Below are 22,771 nucleotides of genomic sequence, written 5' to 3'. Positions count from 1 at the left end.
TTCACATGCAGCCAGAGCGAGGAGCCAGCAGAGGGCCAAGAACCTGTCCACCGCGCCCTGTAGCAACCCAGAGGCACTTCCTAATAATGGCTGACCCAGTTTCATCAGCAATTCCCCAAGTACTTTTGTCAGTTTTTAGCTAAGGTCAAGAGATGAAATTAGGTGAATATTAGAAATATGCAACTTTTGCCAAGGAAAAGAAAGATCGACCCCTGCCGGTTAAACTCATGAAGTTCCAGTTTGAGGGGTTCCCAGACTCACTAGATCCAAGTTTCTACCTCCCAAGCTCGCGGCCCTCCCGGGGCTGGCATTCTGCACGTGCTGTGGCTAGCTCTGCTTTACAAGGAGTGCCTCTCAGTAAAACCCAGCAGGCATGACTGCAGAGGGGAAGACAGCTAGGGAAACACTTTAGCTTCATGCCTTTAAGAGGTGGGAAGAAAAGCAGAAAGGAAAATTATTTATAAATCATGGAAAAAATCAACAGGAATGTAGCTAAAAACCAAGCCATTATGTGTTCTGAGCATAGAACAAAATAGAAAAGCTACAGTGAGTAACACCCCTCATTCCTTCCCTCCCTAAGTCTAATCATATTGTCTAGAGATGTTTTTTAGTGGGGGGAAATGGCTAGCACCTCAGAATAATACCCACCTACCTCAGCTTGCCGGGACACAGCTCTGGGAGGAGCTCTTGACAAGGAAAATGAGCCTGCACTGGGTCTTGGCAATCTCTGTCCGCCAGCCTCAGCCTCAGCGACTGGTGAAGACACTTCCAGTTTCAGACTTCTGTGGCCCTGAGTGCGAATACTCACAGGCGTTACTGCCCATCGAGATGCTTCAGAGCAGGAGGTAGCAGCTGGTGGCCCTGACAGTCGGTGGCTATTTGATAGGCATTCCGTGCCTCCCGCTTTTGTCGTCCCCATCCTGCCCACCACTGCCAATGCCCCCCATCCACAGGCGCTGGGAAAGTTGCCATTCTGTGGATTTATTTTCTAGTAAACGGGAGTTTAACCCTTCCAGGGAGACAGAAGCCTGCATTTCAGGGTCTGCTGACCTCCACAGGAGGCCTAGAGGGCGCCTCATTCTGGTCAGTCTGACAGTTTCTCTCAGAGTGTGACTCACAAGCCTCCAAGAAGCTCCCCAGCTGTGGCCCTGGAGGCGCATGAGCTTCCTGCCGGCTGGGTCCCTCCTGGTGCAGCACATTCCCCAGCCTGTTTCAGTCAGAGGGCAAAGTAGCCAGGACTCTGACGGGAGCCTAGAAACCACCTCAGAACTTCATCCCTCCCCTGTTTCCTTTTATTTTATATCTCATACTGAAAGAAAAAAACAATTTAAATTTCAGTAAATATGAACCTTAATTTAGGATGTTTAGATATGAGTCTATATTTTCTTCTCTAAAACAATTTCTGTCTTGTAAGGTAATGGATATGAAGAAGGGAAACCCCAGAGCTATAAATAAACTGATTGGATTGGTCCGAAAAGCAACTGTCAGCCGAGCAGATCCGACTGTGATAAAGGAGATACTGGAGAAGCAGCTGTCGTCATGAGATATTTCGGGTCCCTCTGCCTGAGGGAGACAGTGAAGCCACAACAGAACTAGAGCCTTGAAGCCTGATGTCCATGAGCTCGACGTACTGGCATCTCCCAGTCCCTGGCCAGCCAGACCCGGGGAAGCAGTCTCACCCCTGTTTTCGTCATTGACATCAAAACGGCTCCATCATAGCTGCAAAGGTGGTTAAAAAACACACATTCTAGTGCTTAATAATTCTGAACTAAATGAAACATATTGTTTCAGACACTGTTACCTCTCTAAGGAAAGTTCATTCTGCAGTTCCTTCAACAAATATTTCTGAGCACATGCTAAAGGCCAGCATCATTCTAGGTGCTGGGGACTAGCAGTGAGTGAGTGAGCGAGAGACCAGAATCCGGGTGCAGTGTTTTAGACCTAAAAGGAGGTTGATTAAGAGGAAGACAAGATAAATCCATTGACAGTATAAACATACGTGTGTTTAGAGAGGCCTCACGAGGGCAGGGAAGGAGCATATTAGTCTTGTATTAGGTATTAGGACCAGTCACCCATCCCCTGCGTAGAAATGGTGTCCATTCAGCTCCTGAGGGACCCAGGAGGCAATGCTTTGAGAACAAATGATTTTTTTCTTTTTGGTAAAATAGACAACAGACATTTTCAAATAAATTTAATGAATAAAATATATACTGAAATATCACATAAAAAATTAACTTACACTTCAAAGATTGTGCAACTGACAATCCCCCACCCACCCTCAGGCCAAAAAGAGATAAAAAGAAGAATAAGCTGTAACATCAAATTGATTTGTTTCGCCTGGAAAGGATAAGATTATAAACTGGCAAGTCAAAATCTTGACCTTTAACAGTAAGTGTGGTACAGCTAACAGTATCTCCGTGAGGGCTCGTTGCTTCGCCGCTGTTCTTGTGACAGTAATAATATTTCTGTCTCCGCACTGGGACGCCCCTTAGTTCATCTTACGCCTTTGTTACCTCTGACTCACATGCTTAAAGACCAGTTTTGCAAATGGTGTTTTTTAAAAGCACATGTCAAATTGTGACATAAGAAAATTTTTGGAAGCCCTGATTTTACAGTTCTTTAGCCTACTAAAAAGAGTGGAAGCATTTCCAGCATGACCGTGCTCCCGTGGCGGCAGGAGAAAGTGAACCTTCCCCATCACCGGGTTGGCAGGTGACGGTCCAGATGCTGCTCAGGACTTCCTGACTGGGTAACGAGAGAAGGTCCCTCTTGCTGATTTAGAATTATGAGAGAGTACGTTACATCACCCAGGAAGCCATGTGCCCCTCACATTCTGTCACAATACTGACAGCCACTGGGCCTAAAAGTAAAATATCATTGAGCCTCTTTTCGAGAGAAAGGCAGAGTCCGTCCTGTCTCCTCACCCAACAAGTCTGAATTCCAGGTGGGAAAGGCAGTGTGAGGTTGGAATCTGGGGGATCATTATTTTGCAAAGGCCTGGCTTCTTAGGCACCACACTTTTCAGAACGCACTGGAGGGTCTTTCCAGACCATTGGAAATCAAGGGTTGGCTTAACCGGGGTGCAGGGCAGCCAGAGGAAGGTGTTTACCAGAACTGTTATTTCAAGTATTAACTGTACTGTGGACTGACCATCTCCAGAGAAACACGCCGTCATTAAATCACTCAAGCTTTAACCAAGCTAGTTGTCGTCCAGCTCTGACAGTGCTGTGGTCCTGAAATCCCACTGCTAAAATCCTGAAAATCGGGCTGTTCCATAGTTATAACTGCTTATAAGGAGAAAAAAAACAGCAGCTTCAGCTCAGATATCTTACTTGGAGCCTGACTGGATAATGGAAGATATATTTACGTAACACCCCAAGAAATCCACAAAGTATGGCTCTGCTCATAAATGGGCCTCAGTGAAATACAATTTTAAATACTACTTTGCATGAATATGAATTTAGTTTGGTCATTTGCTACTTGGACAAATCTCATTAAAATGTGTGAGTTGGCGCTCCACACACCTGTAAACCGGGAGGGGAATGTGCTAGAAAAGGGACTGCCCCCAGGTCCGCCTGAACCAGCTCTGCCTGGTCAGGTCTAAACCATGTGTTGTTTTACTTGAGGAGGCTGCTTGGTTGGTTATGGTGGGAGGGTGGGAATGTGAGCCTCAGAACTCAGCATGCTAACGGAATACATACTTAGTAAAAGTTCATTAATTTTATAAAACAAAATTAAATGGGCAGCCTTTTGTGGGGCACCCTTTGTATGAGGTTGGTGCTGCCAACTTACTAGGCTTGTAAATCCTGGATCTCTTTGTCCAGGAAGGAGCTTCTTGACTGTCCAGGATTATGCATCAAGGTGAACTTCTGCGATCCTTCAAGGTGTGGGTAGCCCAAGAAGAAGAATGTTGATCATTATTTATACCAAGTTAAGGATGTTTTAGCTGAGTTCCACACTCCACCCTTCCTTTTTGGAATTATTGCTAATCTGGGATGAGGCTATGAAGGCCAAGAGGAGGTCCACATCCTCTTCGGGCTTTGAGTTGGTAGGTTAATTCAATATACAGCTCATGGCCGTGACCCACAATTTATATTGTATTTTTCGTTTCTATTGAATTTAGCTGCATCATTCCAAGGATTCTACATGGTGACTATTTGGAAAAACCACTAAATCTCTCTGAAAGGCCTTGTTATTTACTCATTACCAAAGGCAGTGTGGAGATGGCTGCTGTGCTGCTTCAGCAGGTTGCAGACAAATGCACCCGTGGATTATTTGAGAAGAGAGCTGACCCTAGATTGTGAGATGCAAAGTATCTGATTGAAATTCAATCTCACTGCCTCCCTTAGTCAGACAACTTAGCAAAAATCAATTAAGACAGCACCAAATCCCCTCTTTTAAAATGTCTCCAGGGCCAAGAGGGGCCTAGTTATAGGTGGTCCTTTTATAGACTTGTCCCAGTAAAAACTCAGCTGACACGCTAAGAAGCACAGACTTCTGCAGCCTCAGCTCCACGAAATTTATGATCTGGACCAAGAGCTTCCATCACTCTTGTCAGATTCTTCAATGACAGAGTAAATCCATGCTCCCCCAAAGGTGCCTGAAATACAGACCGAACTCATGCTGACAGAACCTACTAGAAGTCTTGCTACTGGTGTGGGTGACAGGGAGTTAGGTTTGCTCACATGTAAAACAGGAACTGAATAGGATAGGAAGGGTAAGTCCTACCTAAAATCATCATTCATTATGGGATTCTAAGTGCAGAGGCCAAAGAACTGAATGCTTCCTTCCCATCCTGTCCGTTTTTCCAAAATCTTTCACTGACGCCGTTTATCCAGTTAATGAGCTGCCTGGATAATCTGTCCTCCAGAACAAGTAATGGCCTAATAAAGCCGGGACGCAGGGAGGGTTTACCAAGGCAAAGTTACCCTGAAAACAATGCTTCGTCTTCCAAGAGCTCTTTCTTAAAAAAGCATTAGGTTTATGATGGTCATTCACACGATCCTCAATGATGTGATTTAAGGATGGAGTGTAAACTGGCTTGACAGTGTTCTGTTTTAAGCTGTTACTTGGAGAATTTGTGTTGTGTGATTTATAGAAATATGGCTGAAGCAGGAAGGGGCCTGAGAATATCTTCTTAGCGACTTAAAGCTGATGTGGCCTCAGCTACCAGAGGACTGCTGTTCCCAGGAAGAGCCAGTACTGCGAAGCTGGCCGAGGTTCTCAGCCAGCCACAAATCACACTGGCCTGGGCCAGTGACTGGAAGTAGCACATGCAATAATAGCTGTCCTACAATAATAAGCTGTTTCATAAAAATGGCAAGCGTGACAGTCAGTCCAGTAAACACAGGGCTGGTAATTAGCAATTAAATTGAACTGCCCTTAAATGAGAGCTGGAGGGGATGCTGTGGACATTTAACATCACACCAGTGGCATGTCCCACCCCTGCTGGGGCAGCACTTCCCTCATGAAAGCAGCCTTGACACACTGATCCAGAATCAAATGCATCACAAACCTCCACAGATCTGGAAACTGACCCACACGCCTCTGCAACCAAACTGACTCGGAGACATCGAAACTACTCTCAGTCTGGCACCACGGGCTGCCCACATTGGAGAGAAAACCAAATAACGTACCCAGCTTCCAGATTCTGTTGCTAAGGGTGTGCCCTCCTGACAGCCACATCTGACCACAATGAAAGCCACTTGCTAAGGAAAAGGTACTCCTGCGGGCCCAGAGAAGAACTGAACACATCCCCCTACAGGTGACAGACACAGTTCCAACCCCAGAACGTCAAAGTATTTTCCAAAATACAGGGGTGGGCAAAAATAGGATTACAGTTGTAATACAAATAACACAATAATAAACAATAATTGAAGAATAAGCTGTGTTTTGTGTACTCACAACTGTAAACTACTTTTGCCCACCCCTGTAATATTAAGAAAAATAGGGAGAATTTCATAATTCCTCTAAATACCAGAAGGAAGTATCCATTGATAAAGAAAATCCCACCTCTAATTGGTTACTCTAGCATCCCCACTTCGTGGCTAAGACATTGTCATTTACCTCCCCCCCCCCCCCCCCAAATTGTATTTTAGGCCAAACTTAACCTGAAATTTGTTTAAAAATTTAAGAACATTTCTTTGGCCATTTCCAAAATCAATTTTAAATAGCCCAGCATTCCCATATACTTCATACAACAAAATTCTATCCATCTGAACTTAACCTCAGACCCTGAATTATGCATTGAGGTTAATGTGATGTTCCAGGAACCCCCGACTTGCCTGCACTGCCCTGGGCCATCAGGCCAGACACAGTGACGCCAGCCTCGGGCTGCACCAAAGGCTCTGCCCATGGCTTCCACAAGTAGCACAGTGTTGGACATGCGAGTCTGTCCACATGCGAAAGTGTCTTATACTCAGGCCACGTTTTAAAGCATGCCAAATATCTTTCAATTTTTCGCCCAAACTTAACCACACATAAGATATTTCTAAGGCCTCATCTACTGTGTGACTAGAATCCTCTTCATTCCCAGGAGTTGTCCCATGATCACCCACCTGCTGTACAGTATCTTCATATCTACCTAGACCACGTTCATTCCTCCAAACCCCTCAGGATCTGCTCTCTATTTATAGCCTCCGTTTCACGGTTTTCCCCTGGCATGTCCACGCCATTCCCCGACCCACCCTTACTAACCCACCTGGCTATTTCACTCAACCAAATGGGTTTTCTAAAATGTATTTCCAGGTCAGTTTCCACCAGGTCATGGTGGAAAACCCTGGACACAGTACCCTGGAGGGGGCTGCAGTGGGTTTAGAAACATGGACCAGTTTCCAGTGTCAAATAGAGAAGGTTGTCAATGTGAGTTTGCTACCAGCACCCTACCACCGGAGTTCATTTTCCTGCCTCTCACCCCGGACACTGGTCAGCTGTCTCTGTAAAGTCAGTCTACTTCAGTACCTATTTAAAAAAAATACTAAGGCACAAAATCAGTCTCTCTCCCAAGAAGCATGTTCCACAGAGGTCTGTGGTGGTCTATGATAAAGCAGCATGGAACCAAGAACTGACACCATCACCAGGCAGTGGAGAGGAGTGTAAATCAAACCTAAAGGCTTAAATACAGTTTCCAGATACGGCTTTGGCATTTTATATACCTGCTAAGTCCAAGCTGGAAGATAAATACTTGTGCAAAACAAAGGAAAGAATAGTAACTTACAGCTTACACTCCATCTTTCTGGCCCTCGCTTTCCCTTCCTTAAGCCACCTATTTCCAGTGGAGACCCCTTGGTTGTACAAATACAAGCAGGCGCCAGGAAGCCCCGAGCAGGCCCGTCTGCTGGGCCTCACACGTTCTGACGGCTGCACCACAGCTGGGCAAACCATTTTTAAAGGCAGACAAAACTGAAGTCAGAAACTTTCAATGAGTTGGCATCTGATTTCTTGCTTAGAGTTAGAAACACTGCGAGGCTGGCCCCTAAGAGCCCCCCGCCCAAGCCAGATCTCCGGGTGTCGTCATTCCATGGGCTGGCCGCGCTCATACAGCACTGAGTCAAGGTCCCTGAAACACAAAAGGGTGGCCTCTGCTCTGCAGGGTCTCAGGTGTAATTGTTTCCTCCACTCGCCTCCTGTACTGAGGCTGCTTAAAATCAAACCAGTGTTCCTGAGACACAACCACCAGACCTGCGGCTGCCCACCACCCTCCCCCCTCCCCCTGGGGCTCAGCAGTGACGCCCACAGAGAGAGAGCTGGAGCTTCCAACTTCTCTCCAAACAGGGCGGCTCCTCCTCGTGGGTGTCTATCACCTGCCCCAAATACAGGGGGAATTGAATACCCAAAGTAGAACTGAAGACCTATCGATACCAGTTTAGGGTATCATTTTTAGCCCACAATTATTTTGTTTCCCCTCCTCAGTGGTTTGAGGAGACTGTGGCTCTAAGTATAACTGTGCCTCTTGAAACAGGCAGAAAAGCAGCAGGGAGGCACTAACACGTCACTCTGGAGTCTTCTAACGAACCCCATTACTCAGGAGGCGGCATTCCTGCTTGGAGCAGGCACTTGGCGTTGCAAGGCTCCCTACGACCTGTTTGCATTTCCATCCCAACTCCCAAAGTGCCAGGACTTCTAGTTTTCTACAAAGTGCAACACGTTAGGAAAAGCAAACAAAATTTAAAATAATTACCAATGATTTTACAGGCTACATTTAAGTTCTTTTCCCCTCACTCCATATCCCCCCACACACATACACCAACAAACAAACCAAAAACAGCCACCTATGAAAGAGCTCCACAAATTAATCTGTTTTTCATAAAACACTTTAAAAAATAATGATGGCCATCATCTTATATAAGTATGTGATAGCTATGATAGCATGCTTTCTTCTGAGCAAAATCCTAAAAACCAAAGAAACAGTTTGCATAGGTATATTTCACTTTGTGCAAATCTGACTACGATAAGGCTACTTTCCGTGTTTGGGTGATCCACTGAGTCATCTCTCCAGCAGCAAGGAAACTGCCCTGCTTTCCAGGTTCCCTCCAACCGCACCCGACTCCGAACGCGAGTGTTGGGCGTAAAATGCAAAGGGACACGTGGTGCGCGCTTACGTGACGGAGGCGAGGGGGCCCTTCTTTATTCTTCCCTTTTATAAAACGGAAGCCAAGGTGCAGAGGGCCACGGGAACGGTGTGCTCGCTTCGCGTGTGATGGAGGGGCCGACCTCCTGACACCGGTGCCTCCAGAAATCACTGAACCCCAGAATCCGCTTGGTGCGATCTATGCTGCAAGATGAGTTGACACAAAGGGATGGAGAATAACCACCAAAATATTTGAGGAAGAACAACCGAGCAAAGAAGCCCCAGCAAAGGAGCAGCCAGCTTATGAGACTTACATTCTGTTTAACGCAGGGCGGAAAGACCCGGCTAGAGGAGAGGAGGTGGACAGAAAGGTCCCCTCCCCACAAATCAAGTATTGTCAGGAAATATCAAAGTAGAAATTTTTGTAAGCAGCTTTGCATTTAACATTCAGTCAAGACACTATAACCTTAAAAAACAAGAACCTCTATTTTAAAAAAAAAAAAAAAGCTAACAATAGGAGTCCTCGAAGTCCCCCAGGATCTTGTAACAGAGAATGGAGTGTTCCTGGGCCAAGGCCGCCAGCTCCTTCAGGAACTCCGGGAAGAGGGCGGCGGCCAGCATGGTGTTCCTCACAGGCAGCGGCAGGCTCGGGGGCACCCCGGCCACCTTGGCTCTGTTTGTCAGGAAGGGCTGAAGCACTCTTGGGGGACCATCCAAAAGGCTCCTGCCAGTTCCTGCCCTGGAAGCATCCTGAGTGGGATCTGAAAGCAAAAAGCAGACCGTCACGGGGACCCTCCACAGCCCTGGACGTCCAGCCCCTTATGTGTGGGTCTGAGGGGAAGGAGGTGGGTGGAGAGTGTCACGGGTTCATTCCTGTAACTGACTGAAGTCTGAAGACAGCCCTGAGCGCACACTGGAGTCCACTCGGTGGCTCACATAGGTGCCCATCAGATAACCTCCAGCACAGGGCATGTGATAGGAGACTTTCATCCCAAAGCCTGTATAAGGAACATGGTGCAGAAATTGTGGCAAAAATTTAGGTCCATCAGGAACCCTATGCCCAGAACACGGCAAGGGGAAGAATTGAAAAGGGCATCTCCTGCCACTGCATCAACCAAGTGAAGACTTAGCTCACCACGAAGGTACTGGGATGTCCAGGGGCTCCGGCTGCTCTCCCAGCCTCCGGGTGTTGGGAGACTGTCCTACCTGTGCCAGCAAAGCCCCGAGCCCATAGTATTACTGCAGGGGGGAGGCTGGGTTACACAGCCACGGTGAGCTCTCTGCAGCTCGCACTCTGGCCTCTCGGGCTCCATGGTGACCCCCAGCCCATTCTGGCCGGGACCTCCAGCCTTCAGGGGAGAATAGAATGGAAGAAGCCATTGCAAAGTTGGAAATAATAAGAGGAAGGCGGATGCTGGTAAGACCAGACTGGGCACTTCCCATAACTGTGGGCCTGTAGTGGCAAGTGGCTTGGGAGCCTCCATTTCAAGGTTTCCAGGGTTTCGATCTCAGTTTCAGTAACACAGGTCTACAATGATAATGAGCCCAAACTTTAACATATTCAAGTGATTTGCATTTTCATATCAAAGCAGTTTCACTAATTAAAATGGTTCAGCTTTCCGGACTATTTAATTCCTAAGCATCTATCTCCAGCCTTCATATATTTATAGGAATTATTTCTGCCTTCTTCTGCCCCCTACTCAAACAGTCTCATTACTCCTTATAAATCATTATATTCAAGCTCTTCATTATTTTGGCTGCTTTCAGAATCCAGTCCCATTTTTTAACACTCTTCTCAGAGTGTCGCTTAACTACAGTACTAAAAATTCTTGACATTTATAGTACTTTCCATATCTCACTACTATAGTCTTTAGTGTTAAAAAAAATCCTTCGCTTTCACTGCTTTAAATATCCTTTTAAAGCTTATCCCAGTTCGTGCCATAAAGAACTGAACTGGAAAAGCAGTTGAGAATCTGTTGCTACTTTTTAGCAGAGGCCCACAGCATGTCCTGACATCAGAGTGAGGTCCAAAGTGTTGACATCACTGAGGTGCCCTCTCCAGCCATGGAGACCACCCCCTCCACACCCCCACCCCAGGCCCCAGCACTGCATCTCTCCAAAGGGTCCTGTGAGGCTCCCCAAGGGCACTGTCCAGGCTGGATACCAGTGGGGAATGGGACAGATGGGCACTAACCCCAGACGGAGACCTGCTCTGCTGGCGCAGCTCCCCCACCTGGAGTCCCCATCCCCCCCGTGGTCCCCCCCATCTCTATTACTAGCCTTAAGACACTCCAGCACAGCGGCTGAGAGCAGACTCTGCCACCTATTGGCTGAGTAACGTTGGGCAAGTTGCTTTACCTCTCTGTACTTTAATGTCCTCATAGGTGAAAAGTTCACAGAGTTTTAAGGATTAAATGTGTCAATAGGTATAACGTACACAGGGGCCTCTTGATAAGGGTCAGCCTATGTCGTCATCAGTTCAGCTGCCACTCCACAAAGCGCTTCCTATTTCCTGCCCCAGAAGGAATTCCGTTTAGCCCCCCACCCCACTTTATCTACAACTAACGCCTGCGTCGCCCTTTAGGCTGCACTGCTGTTCCTGTGTTTCCTCCTCTACTAGACTCGGAGACTTCTGAGAGCTCAGCCCCTACGTGATGTGTCCTTCCCGGCCCCAGCACACTTCCTTATAAATAGCAGGAGCTAATAAACATTTGCTGAATGAATGAGGGAAGAAAACTGACCAACATCAGGTTCTCCCTACACCTGATCTCCCTGGAGCTGGTTCATATCCCTCATCTCCATCTTTCTCTTTCAAATTCACTCCTCTTTTCCCCCCAAAAAAGGGTTCTTTGGCTCATTTATCTCGCTTGATTCATGAGTTTAAAGTGTCATCACTAAGGTTCATTTACCCAGCTTGAATCCAAGACTCAAAACTGTCTTCACTGAAGAAGGCAGGTGGCCCCCAGTGAAGGAGACGAGGGCTGGCAGGAGACCCTTATGGAACTTTGGTCCTGTCAGCACAGGGCTGGCCTTCCACTGGGTCACACAGTCCCATTGGGCTCTCGACTCAAAGCAACAAAAGCAGAGTTGTGGTCCCTACCTGGCAGCCAGCCTATCATAAAATGTCTCAGTTTCCTTTTCTGTAAAATGGGACCAATACCTATCATCTCCCTCCCAGGACTAGAGAGCAGGGAAAGGACTCAATATAAGTAAACACAACCTCTGTGCTTTATAAAGTATTCAAGGAAGAAATGAGGAGCCTGGCAAGTAGTTGAGCCTCAGAGACCACGTGAGGATGTGATAGCTGGCACGGGAAGTCCACCGGCTCCACAGTGACGGTCACCCAGACTCCTACTTCTGTTTGAAGGGTTAGTGAGGAGGCTCTTTTTCTCCCGGGGCTACCAGGAGGCCGAGGGAACACAAGGCCTGCCTGACGGAGCAGCTCTGGCTGTGGGCGCCTGACTGCACCCCTCATAAAGGGCTCAAGCACACAAGCACCCGCACGAAAGGCGGGGAGGAAGGGAAGCAGAAATCAATGTCAGGGTCAGGGGTGGTTTTCTGAAACGTTGCCCTGGGTCTGAAAAGCCGCAACCGAGCACTTTCAAGACTAATGCTGGAAAGATTTCGGAAACGAGGAGAGCAATCGTTACCGCTCATCTCGTCAGCAATGTCAGACGAAGCGCAAGCACACAGACCTGGAAACCCCAGGATTTGGCCTTTGACTGGGATTCTTTATTATAAATTGTTCTGTGTCCCAGTGAGAGCGGGGCTCCTAGATTGAACTCATCTACAGGCAGCACCCTCAATGCTCCTGGAGCCAGCTCTGTACAAGGGGACAGGGACCTTTCCCATTCTGTGGGTCTGGAGTTTTTTCAAGTTGAGGGAGGGTGTCACTTTGCTAATCTGGAAGAAGTTAGGAAGTTGATGTGGAAAATACTCAATGAAAGAAAAGCCTTACATCCCAAGAGAAGCCCTACAAGTCAAAGTCCCTGAAAAAACATCAGCCAGAGCTGACTAATTTGACAACTGTATGTGGGAACAAGCTTCCCTGGACACATATCTGGTGGCCACAGCCATCAGACAGTCTCAAGCCAGAAAAGAGCACAGGTGTGAGTGACCCCATCCCTCACTGGAACACGCACTTCTCGCCCAGGAAAGCCCACGACATCAGTCAGCGTGTGGGCAGTCAGCCCCATGAACTAGGCAGACAGTCTCAGGCGTTTGGGTTTCGTGGTCCCACCTGACTACCCTGGGCCCCTGCTTTTGGCTTCCTTTCATGAAAATGAACCCAACAGTTTCTTTCTTGACCACTTTGCAGTGCTGTTTGGAAATAAAAATTGACTGTCTGGGAAAGCATTTTATAAGTTGTAAAATATAAGTGAGGACCAAGCCTGGGGTGTAATGTAGGGAAACTGACACCACCCCGTCTGGCGACTGCAACACTGGCCATAATTCTTTGCAGCTCTTCCCATCAGGAGGTGGGGATTCTGCTCCTTTCTTGGACTGGAACTGGCCCAGGGACTTGCTTTGGCCAACAGAATGCGTCAGAATTCTGGAGCCTGAAGAGATTTTGTACGTTCCTGCAAATTCTCACTTTGCAACACAGCGGCCATGACCTTGACAAGCAGGGCTAACCTGCTGGATAAGGAGAAGCACAGGCCCCTGTCATCCCCATCACCCCAGTCAGCAGCCACCTATATGACTGAGGCCACCCCAGACATCCAGCCACCTGCTGACAGCAACACAAGAGCCAAAACAGCAGAGCCCGGCCCAGATCAGAACAGCTGGGTAGCCACACTGACTCCCGAGTCCTCGTGAACGGCTTTCTGTTAACTCTGTTTCTGCAGTGGCTTGTTATGCACAGAAGCTAACTACCTGACGCACCCTCTCTCATAAGGTGAGTTGTGGCCATACGCTCCCTGTTCAAGAGGAACAGCTAACAGACTAACTGTGCCCATGGGTATCAGAGGCCATGCGGGCCTGCAGTCCCCACCTTCCTGAGAGGTGGGGCTCCCTTCCCTGTACAAATGGCCTTCCATGCCCTACTCCAGGGCCAAAGATTGAACCCCCCTATCCCCAGTGGCACAAGGCCCACCTTTCTTGCAAAATCCGCCTTGTGATGCCCTAAGGGTTCTTCACACCCAGAGTCTACAGCCAGAGAGGACTTCAGAGATGGAAAACAAATTCTTCACTTAAGAATCAAGGAACCTGAGACCCAGTGAGGCCCAATGACCAAGATCAAAGAGCAGCACAGAGGCGAGGTCAAGCCTTCAACTTCCTTTAAAGGGTTATAAATTACTCTGAGGTGCAGTTCTGCCTCTCAGAGCCAGTGTCTGACCACCAAGGCAGTCCTCAAGTCTCCTGTTGAGCACCCACCCACCACCCTCCCTGCCCACCTTGCCAGGCCCCAGCCCAACACCTCTTGAACTGATGAAAAGGCCCTCTCAGGAATTTTAAGATGAGCATAAACACTACTTCTCCCAGTCCAAATGAACAGTTTTTACCTTCTAGAGCCCTACAGCACACTTATTTTGGGCCCAAGAGTCTCTGGAAACAAAGAGAATGGATGCCCTCCTCAGGGTAGGGCCAGCCAAGAAACGCCTCCAGATGTGGCATGGAGTGCCTCCTCCTGGCCCCAGGCGCCGAGGTACTTATTCTAGCCTGGCGACAACCCAAACACTGTGTGCTCCTTCCCAAAGCCCCTCTCGGTTGGGAAGCAAATGCCCGCTAGACCCTCCAAACCGAGAACGGGCTGGGCGTGGGCCAGGCAGACCTTTCTTTAGGCTTAAGAACACCAACAGAAAGCTCCTTGCTGTTGGGGAAAAATGAAAATATATTTAGATGCTCTTAGAGCCCAGGAGCCTATCCAGCATCTTTGAACCTAGATCGGGAGGTGGGGGAAATGGGGGAGCCGGAGAAGGAGAGACACAGGCGAGAAACCTCTTACCTTTGGTTAGTGACTCAGGTGTCACGTCGGACATGTCCACTCGGAAGAGCAGGTATTGCTGGGCTTGTATGAGGAGTCCTGGGAAGTCTCTCTCCACAGAAGCAAACTGTTCAATTTTGTTTTTCACAGATGCTAGGACCTGTCAAAAACAACATTAATGATGTTAATGCTTCAAACGGAATTCCACCCTGTTATCAGTGTATCTCTCAGGTACAGCCCTCCTTGCAGGAGCTAGTACGTTAGGGATTTGCTCATTTTTAACTGCCGGGGTGTTTTGGTAGGGCACCCTCGAAACATCAAACTAAATGAGGCTTTGCAGTTTGTCTAGAATAATCTACACACAACCAGCAAACCCGGATAAGAAAGAAGAGCGAATAATTTAGAGGAATTTGTTAACAAAAAAATGGGAAGAAGAGGAGGAGCCTTGCTCATTAGCACCCATAAAATCAGCCGGTACGGATGCGGGCTCAGCTAACATACCTGGTAGAGAGAACGGACACTTGGCTGGAAGACCATGTTGGTGTTGAGCAGAAAGGAGCGCAGCAGTGGCTGGGGGTAGCTGGCTAGCTGAGTAATGATCCCGATTAGCAGCAGATTAACATGCAAAGAGTTCTCCAGCATGTTCTCCAACTTTGACAGGACCACACTGATGAATGGGCCTGCGGGAGAAATACAAGGCTTCAGGGCTAGCCAGGCACAGGGGATGTCTTTCTCTGGCAGCTAAGGAGCCACTGGGGCCACGGCTCCCAAACCACAGCCCCACCAGGTGCAAATCCAGTACAGACATGGGAGATGCAGATGGGTCTTCTCCTGCCTCAAACCCACACACACAAAACCTCCGCCACAGAAAGAAAGCAGACAAGTGTGCATGGGAACTACTATTTTGACTCCATGAGCAGTTGCAACACTTGGAAAATTATCATAGACCTTGACAAATAATTTTTAAAATTAAGATATACTTTTCCACAGAGTTTCTGCACTTCTTACTTCTTGGTGCTGCCAATGCTCAAAACCATGACATTTATCAGCTCATGATCCTTAGTGCCTCAGGGTTCCATGCAAACATTAGAGGCAACCACAAGTTTGGGTAACAAAAAATCTTCATGCTATTCAAGAATACCAAACCACATGAACTAAGTTGGTCAAATAGTAACACTGTCAACAGGAGCTGTCTGTCCCCAATAAGCACCATGAGAAAGATTCTTGTCAAACGTCACAATGCAGGACAAGGAGAGAGAGAGGAGGGAGGGTAAATAAGGCTGGTAGCCCTGAACAACTAGGTAACCACACCTCAATTTTCAGAGGGAAGGAAGGGAGAGAAGGGACTTGGTCTGGGGAGATATAGTTTGGTATGTCATAGGTTCCTTAAAAAAGAAAATCCATTATTTCATTTTTTTTAAAAAGCAGTTCATTAAAAAAATTGAGAAAAAAGGAGCTTCGGCTAATTTGGGTCACCAGAAAATTAATATGCTTTATGTTTGAGTTCACTGAAGGCAGGGGGGAAAAATCAAGAAAATTAATCTGGCATTAACAAAATTACTGGAAGATATTTTCTAGTTTTACCATAAAAGTGGTCCATTAAGCAAAATCAATGAGAATTTTGTGTTTCCCCCAGTGGAGCTATTGATGATGCCACTAAACCATAGCATATCTATAACAAAGCACATACCCCTGGATGGAGAAATGTGCTTTATGAAGACGCCACCAACATTAACATGAGTTTAATAGAAACAGAGTTTATCACAAGGTGCTTCATGCAGAAGCTGTGGTAGTGAGAAATGGGAACACCAACTACAAACCTCTCACCGTGCAGGCGAGTAACAGGGTAATGGCAATAGTCCCATCACCAGGAACACAAAGCATGTCTCTAAGGAGCCTCAAAACACAGAAAAAGCACCCCCCCCCCATGCTGAACTTAGTCTCAACTTTCCCATCTTTGTGATGGGAGTCTGAGATCCTCCGTCACAATCTATGACCCAGCAGGTCAATGAGCTCTTTGCATAGAGTGTCTTTGAAGAGCCCTTGCTTGAAAAACAACACTGGTAGAGGTTGCCAAACATATTCAGAAACTCTGGATTGGAACCCCAATTTGAAAGCAACTTGATGGGGCTCCATCAAGAACCCCAGAATTGTCACCAATAACTCTTTGTAAGGCATCACAGTGTGCAAGTCTAGCTTTCCAGGAAGATCCACAAGAAGGCTGTCCTCACCCTCCTCAACCCTGGACCCAATCTTTCTCCATCCCCTCTCTCCTGCCCCTCTGCAGTCCCAGGCTCAGCATCATCTCTTTCCTTCCAGAGGGAGCAGACAGGTGTATTAAGCCATATTTAAGTGGGCAGAGTCTCTTGTAACACATATGGCCTGAATGTGAGCCCTCAGTTTCCCTGGCACCATCCCAGACTGCACTTGGCCTCAGCTGGCCACCCTACACACATGAAGGTTGCCGACCATGCAATGACCAGGAGACACCATTTATAGTCCATCACTGCTGTAAGTGCAGAGAGAAAAGCCTGTTTGGCCCACTCCCTGGGAGAGTGCCATCACTGTCTCACTGGGATGACAGAATATTAGGTCAAGGCCAGAGACTGTCATTATAACCCACAAATGACATTAATTACAACTTCTTAGCCATGTGCAATAAGAGATATACATTAAACCTTTTCAAATTTCTGTTTTATTCTTAGTTGATTTCTACCACTTAAAAAAAAAAAGAACTGCTTAGCAAAAAGCAGTTGCCAGGGGAAACTGGCAAGCAGCTGAAAATCAGGAAACTAGCTGCAATTCAGAAAGCCACGGGTGTGTACCGGGGATGGAGGGTGCACTTTCCCCCTTCTTCTAGGAGGACAGATAAACTCCACAGCCATAAGATATTTGATTTTTCAGAACAACTAAGATGACCTCCACTGCCCCTCCCTATCATTCACTTGTGTGTCCTCAAGTGCCCCTCCCCCTGCCTCCATCTGCACCCCCACCCATATTTCCTGATCCTATTGATTCTGTACCTTGGCTCTGCCAATCCTACAGTGGAAATATCTCCTGAACGCCGTCCTTCACCTCCACCTCCCCTGCCAGCACTGCCTGAGGTCACAGTCTCATCACTTCTTATCTGGACTTCAACAATAGTTTTCTATTTTAATAGAGTGAAATGATTTAAAATTTTGTTTTTCTTCAAACAGTATAGGAGTATAAAATAGACAACAGGCCTCTGCCATGGAGGCAAGTCCTCTTAACAGATTCTAGTGTATTCTACACCAAAAATGTTTATGTCTATAACTAAATAAAAATTTATTTTTTTAAAAACATTTATCACTTAGTATGTACCAGGCAGTGTTCTAAGCACTTATCTTGTATTAGCTTATTTAGATACAACATCTCTTACGAAGTATGTTTATTATTTATCCCCATTTAAAGATAAGGCAAAATGCCAAGTACACACAGCCAGGAAATGGAAGAGTCCCAATTTTAATTCAGATGATCTCTGTCCAGTGCCTGTACCATGCCTCCCAGGAGTGTGAGAGCGCACGCGTGTGTGTGTGTGTGTCTTGTCTGTCTGTCTACTGGTATTTTCTTGTAATGACATTCTCTACACACTGCTCTGCACCTTGCTTTTCCACTTAACAACATATCCTGGAGACTGTGCATATCAGCACATACAGAGCTGTCTCATTCATCTCAGGGCCAAAAAATACCCAATTGCCATGGGATTTGCTTTAGTAAAACAGTCACCTACCGGTAGACAGTGGGTTGTGTCCAGCCTTTTCCCGTTATAAACAGTGCTGCAGTGGACGTCTCTGAATGTATGCCTTAGCACACACGTGTGAGGGTGAACTGTTCCTAGACACAGGATCGCTGGAGCCAGCTTTGGTGCACTCTCAACTCTGGCAAGATGGCAAGTCTCACTCGACCTCCCTGGCACAACCGTCTCCCACTGCAGTGCCCTGCATGCTGCTGCAAAGCTGGCATTTCCACACGTATCCAGTCACACCCCTGCCAACGCTAATACTCCCAGTGCATCTTCAATGCCAGCAGCACAAAGTGCCCTGCTTAGCCCAAAGGCCCCTAGGAGCTGGCAGGCACCAAGCCCTCTGGCTGCTTCTCTCCCACACTCCTCTCTGCCCACATCCCAATGCATTGTCATGCCCTATGCACGGCCAGTCTCATCTGTCTTCTGCCTGTTGTTTCCTCTGGACCGTCATTCTCAGGCACTTTTACCTGGTTCCATTCCCTGCTCATGTCCCTGCCCTGCGAAGCCTTTCCTGCGCCCTGCCCTGGGTCCCATGGGACTTGGCATACAGTGACTGACAGTGCACTTCTCACTAAGAAATTCTTTGTTGATGTTTCCTCTAAAAGTCTGCAAACTCCTTTTTTTGTCTTTAGTACCTAGCATAGAACCTGCCAAATAAAGGTTGCTAATCACGTTAATTAGATAAATGAAATGGATATTGCCAAGAAACAAATTCTTTTCAGAGGAAGCCAGGGTTCCACACAGAGGTGGACGTTAAGCCCAATGCCGCAGAGCACACTCAGAAGTTTGGAAACGACAAAGTTCACTATATGGAAAGAGTAAAGGTGTTTCCTAACACTGCCAACCAGTTTCAAAGGAGAAAAGGGTAAGTTTTAGTTAAAATTACCTACATGTATCAGAAAACTCACTTTATGTATTGTTGGCTCTCAGGTGTATCATAAGCAAAATATTGATGTTATTTAATAAGGTATTGTACTAGCTTTTTTTTTTTTTTTTGGCCCTAAGCTATACTTGGTTTCCTCAATTTACATATTTCCCAGGGATGCTGCTGCTTTATAAGGCTGGCATTCTGAGGAAAGGCTGGTTACTAGCCATGGGGGCCCTGGTGTCCTGCAGAACAGTGGGGAACAGCGGGGATTTCCCCTGGGCGACAGTAAAGGGGGCAGGCTTCAGGCAACATAGGGACCCCTGCTGGGTCTCTTCTGTTCCTTTCCTTCCACGGAGCTCCTGCCCCTCCAGTGGTCTGGGGCGTTCCCTCCCCTCCTCCTCCCTTATCGACTAGGAAAACTGAGATCATTTAATCCTTCTTATTTATGATTGACCGACTGATTGAATTTTAATTAAAACCCATTCACACTGAAATGTTCTCTCAACTAGAACCCTCAGCCTTTTAATTGTAAAATGAAAAGCTCTCTCCCTGTTTAAATTAAATAAAATTTTAGGCATCAGTAAATAGATGAATAAGTACTGGAGGAGGGTGAAGGAGCTCCTTGAACTCATGCAAAGTCTATCTGGCTGGACCAGAGCGTAACGTGATTTATGTTGGTTGACTCGAGGCGGCAAGAGCATGACCTCTCCTCCCAGGCTGCCCCCTACTTGCCAGGGCTGCTGGGGGCTGCCGGTAACCTTAATAATGACCCCCCAGTATTACACTCAGTCCTCACAGGGGAGAATGGAGGGTGATCAGGGACACCAAGGCCACATAGCTGAAAGTGGCAGAACCAGGATCCCCTGACAGGCCTGAACCCAAGGCCACTGTCTGTCCCTCTGTGATGCCAGTTCCTTTAGGGACCTCTCCTTGCTACCTGAACACCACTGGAGGGTCCCACCCCAGCCATCCCTCTGCATCACGATTTGCAGGTTCAGATGTTACCGGCTGATATTTAAAGATGCTCTGCATCATAATCCCTCGCCCCCATCCTCTTACCTGATACCCTCATCGCGTTGCCTCTCCCAGGATGCCTACCCGTGGTGACGGGTGTATCACTGGAACAGCCATTCTTTGGTAGAATTAGGAGTTTATGTGGGTCCACTGTACTTATTTTTGGATGAAGATTCTGTGACTATCCGAAATGAGTTCCCAGGCAAAGGCCCAACTAACCCCCATGGTTCTGATGTGTACACAGCAAGTATTCTGAGTGGCGACCATGTGCTCTGGTCACTGTGCAGGTGCTGGGGATGGAGCTGAGAGCAGGCCAACACCTGTGCCCTCGTGGAGCATACATTCTAATGGGGGGGATGTACTTATAAAAAATACACATGAAATAAATGCTAAGGAGAAAAATAAATTAGACTAAAGGAAATGGGTCTATTAAATAACGAGACTGGGTTTCTTATGTCGTTTCATCAGTCCTATTACTTTATCACAGGCATTTCAAGGGAAATTACTCAACAGTAAAATTGAACCTCTAATTTGCTGGTGGGGGTAAAAAAACACAAACCAACAATCATTGCGAGAATGACAAAATAAAATAAAAATGGAACCCCCCTCTCCACTCTTTACAAAAATACTTTTGCCCCTCTGTTAGGTAAACGGCTAATGCTCCTTCCTTCCCTCCACCTACCTTACTCTCCTGCGGTCCTATGTACAAGTACTTTCAAAAGCAGAAATCACAAAGCAAGCTAAGATGGTCACCTGTGAATGGGGTGCTCTGAGTCCTCATGGGGTGGCGACTGGCAAGGTCAGTCTCATCTCTCACCCCAAACGGGGACGGCACGGTCTCCTCGGCAGGAGCTTCCACTATGAAAGCGTCAAAGTCATCCTCCTCTTCCAGGTCCTCCTTCCCCTCCTCCGCCTCCCTTCCTCCTCTGCTCTCTTCCTTCCCTTCTTGCTCATTTGTGAGGAGCAAGGCATCAGGTGAGGAGAAGTTCTGTTCCATCAAGCCCTCGCTGCCAGAATCCAGGTCTTTAATGATCTGGTCGTACCGGGCAATGAAATCTCCCTCTGGGTCAGCAGCCGTCGGGTCTGAACTGTGCTCTGCCTTGGAGAGGGGGGTTGCTAACTCTGAGTTTGGTTCTGGGGCTTCCTCGGGCTCCTTTTCTCGTGGCGGCTCCTCGGACACATCTGGAAACATGTCCGAGTTGTCCCTGTGATGCTCCTCCTCGGAGTCTGTTTCTGGCTGAGGGCTGGGCAGGGGGCCATTGTTCGTGGGGGTGCTCTGCACCTCGGTCTGGCCTTGGGCCAGGGGGCTTGCGGGCTCCTCCTGTGACTTTCCAGTGTCCTCAGAGTCCTTCTCCGCACACAGCCTGTACACCATCACGTCATCCTGGAAGTCGGACTCCTCGATGTAGGACCCTTTGAAGCGGAGGATGGCAGTCCTCTTCATCTCCTGGATGTGTTTGGGGGGGTCAATTGGTGCTGGCAGGCCAGGATTCTCCAGATCATCATAAGGCCGGGGGGAGCCCACGGCAGCCCCCGGGGAGATCCCGGTGTCATAGCTGTCGTCCCACTCCAGTTCCGTCTGGCTCTTGTCCTTTCTCGGAGCGGGCTGAGGCCCTGTCTTGCTGGGGAGCTGCGGCGGGAGCCTGAGCCCGGGGTAGGCGGAGCTGGCAGGGCTCTCCTCTGGCAGGCTCCGGAGAAAGGTGTCGGGGTCGGGGGAATCCCCGTCGTAGAGGGCGGACCAGACGCGGCAGTCCCTCATGCAGCGCAGGATGTTGGTGTGGGCCTCCCACAGGTACTGCAGGTAGCTGATGTCCAGGGCCTTGCCGTACTGCACAATGCAGGCCGACGGGGCGGGCGCCTCTGCGAGCTGCTCGGCGGGCCCTGCGGGAGGGAGGCGGACAAATCGGAATGAGTGAGCCCCCTCGAGCCCTTCGGAGGGGTGGGGGACAAAGGCAGTGGGCGGGCATGTGTCTCCTCTGGCTGCCGAGACTTTCTCACACCTGCTACTTTGATTTCGGAACGATAAAAAATGCTTAGATTTTAAGAAGGAAGGTAACAGAAAGTCTACCTTCGTAGGAGATACAAACCAATACGGCCAGTGGGATACTGGCTGTCTCCAGCTGAAAATGGATTTGGCAGCAGTCCTAAGGGAAGTAAGAGCTAATAACGGCACCCTCCCAGGTTGCTGAGAGGATTAAACTGGGTAATGTATTCAATATAGTACCTGCCACAGTGCAGGTAATGATTTAAAGGACTTTTACTTCAATTCTAAAGTGGAAGGCCTATAGCCCATGAATTTGGGAACAGGTTTTCTCTAGAAAACACTGGGTTTTTAGAAAATCCTGTTGACTTGCTCTGCCTTCCGGGGAACGACTGGGACGTTGATGTGTACCCCATGGTCTCTTATGATAAAGGCCTCTCCACTACAAAAATAGTCCTTGTCGCCTAAGGATGCTTCAGGTGTTCCCACTCTGCCTCTGACGGTCAAGTTCTCAACTGCATAACTGAAAAAAAGGGACTCAAACAAGGACAACACGTACTCTGCAGTTTTCTTAAACATCTCCCATGGGACAGGTGCTTTCTCAGTGCTAGCTAATTTAATCCCCACAACAGCCTTCATGGAGCACA

General features: G+C 47.8%; 2 protein-coding genes across 2 annotated transcripts in view; one reads left to right on the top strand and one right to left on the bottom strand.

Annotated features, from left to right (window-relative positions):
- GATB (glutamyl-tRNA amidotransferase subunit B) overlaps nucleotides 1–2,208 on the top strand; it is a 70,605-nt gene extending 68,397 nt beyond the window's left edge. The window contains exon 13 of the mRNA XM_016211209.2: nucleotides 1,415–2,208. Coding sequence (XP_016066695.2) covers nucleotides 1,415–1,543 — 129 coding nt within the window. The 3' untranslated portion in view covers nucleotides 1,544–2,208. The remainder of the gene's footprint in view (nucleotides 1–1,414) is intronic.
- A 3,701-nt stretch (nucleotides 2,209–5,909) lies between these two features.
- Nucleotides 5,910–22,771, bottom strand: part of FHIP1A (FHF complex subunit HOOK interacting protein 1A) — a 190,921-nt gene continuing 174,059 nt past the window's right edge. Inside the window, exons 11-14 of the mRNA XM_016211211.2 lie at nucleotides 20,897–22,024; nucleotides 14,997–15,175; nucleotides 14,517–14,655; nucleotides 5,910–9,330 (exon numbers count right to left, since the gene is read on the bottom strand). Coding sequence (XP_016066697.2) covers nucleotides 9,077–9,330; nucleotides 14,517–14,655; nucleotides 14,997–15,175; nucleotides 20,897–22,024 — 1,700 coding nt within the window. The 3' untranslated portion in view covers nucleotides 5,910–9,076. The remainder of the gene's footprint in view (nucleotides 9,331–14,516; nucleotides 14,656–14,996; nucleotides 15,176–20,896; nucleotides 22,025–22,771) is intronic.

Source organism: Miniopterus natalensis, chromosome 4 (genome assembly GCF_054644295.1).
Source record: "Miniopterus natalensis isolate mMinNat1 chromosome 4, mMinNat1.hap1, whole genome shotgun sequence".
Classification (NCBI taxonomy): domain Eukaryota; kingdom Metazoa; phylum Chordata; class Mammalia; order Chiroptera; family Miniopteridae; genus Miniopterus; species Miniopterus natalensis.
Note: the sequence above shows the minus strand (reverse complement) of the source record. Positions and strands in the feature narration are given on the sequence as shown.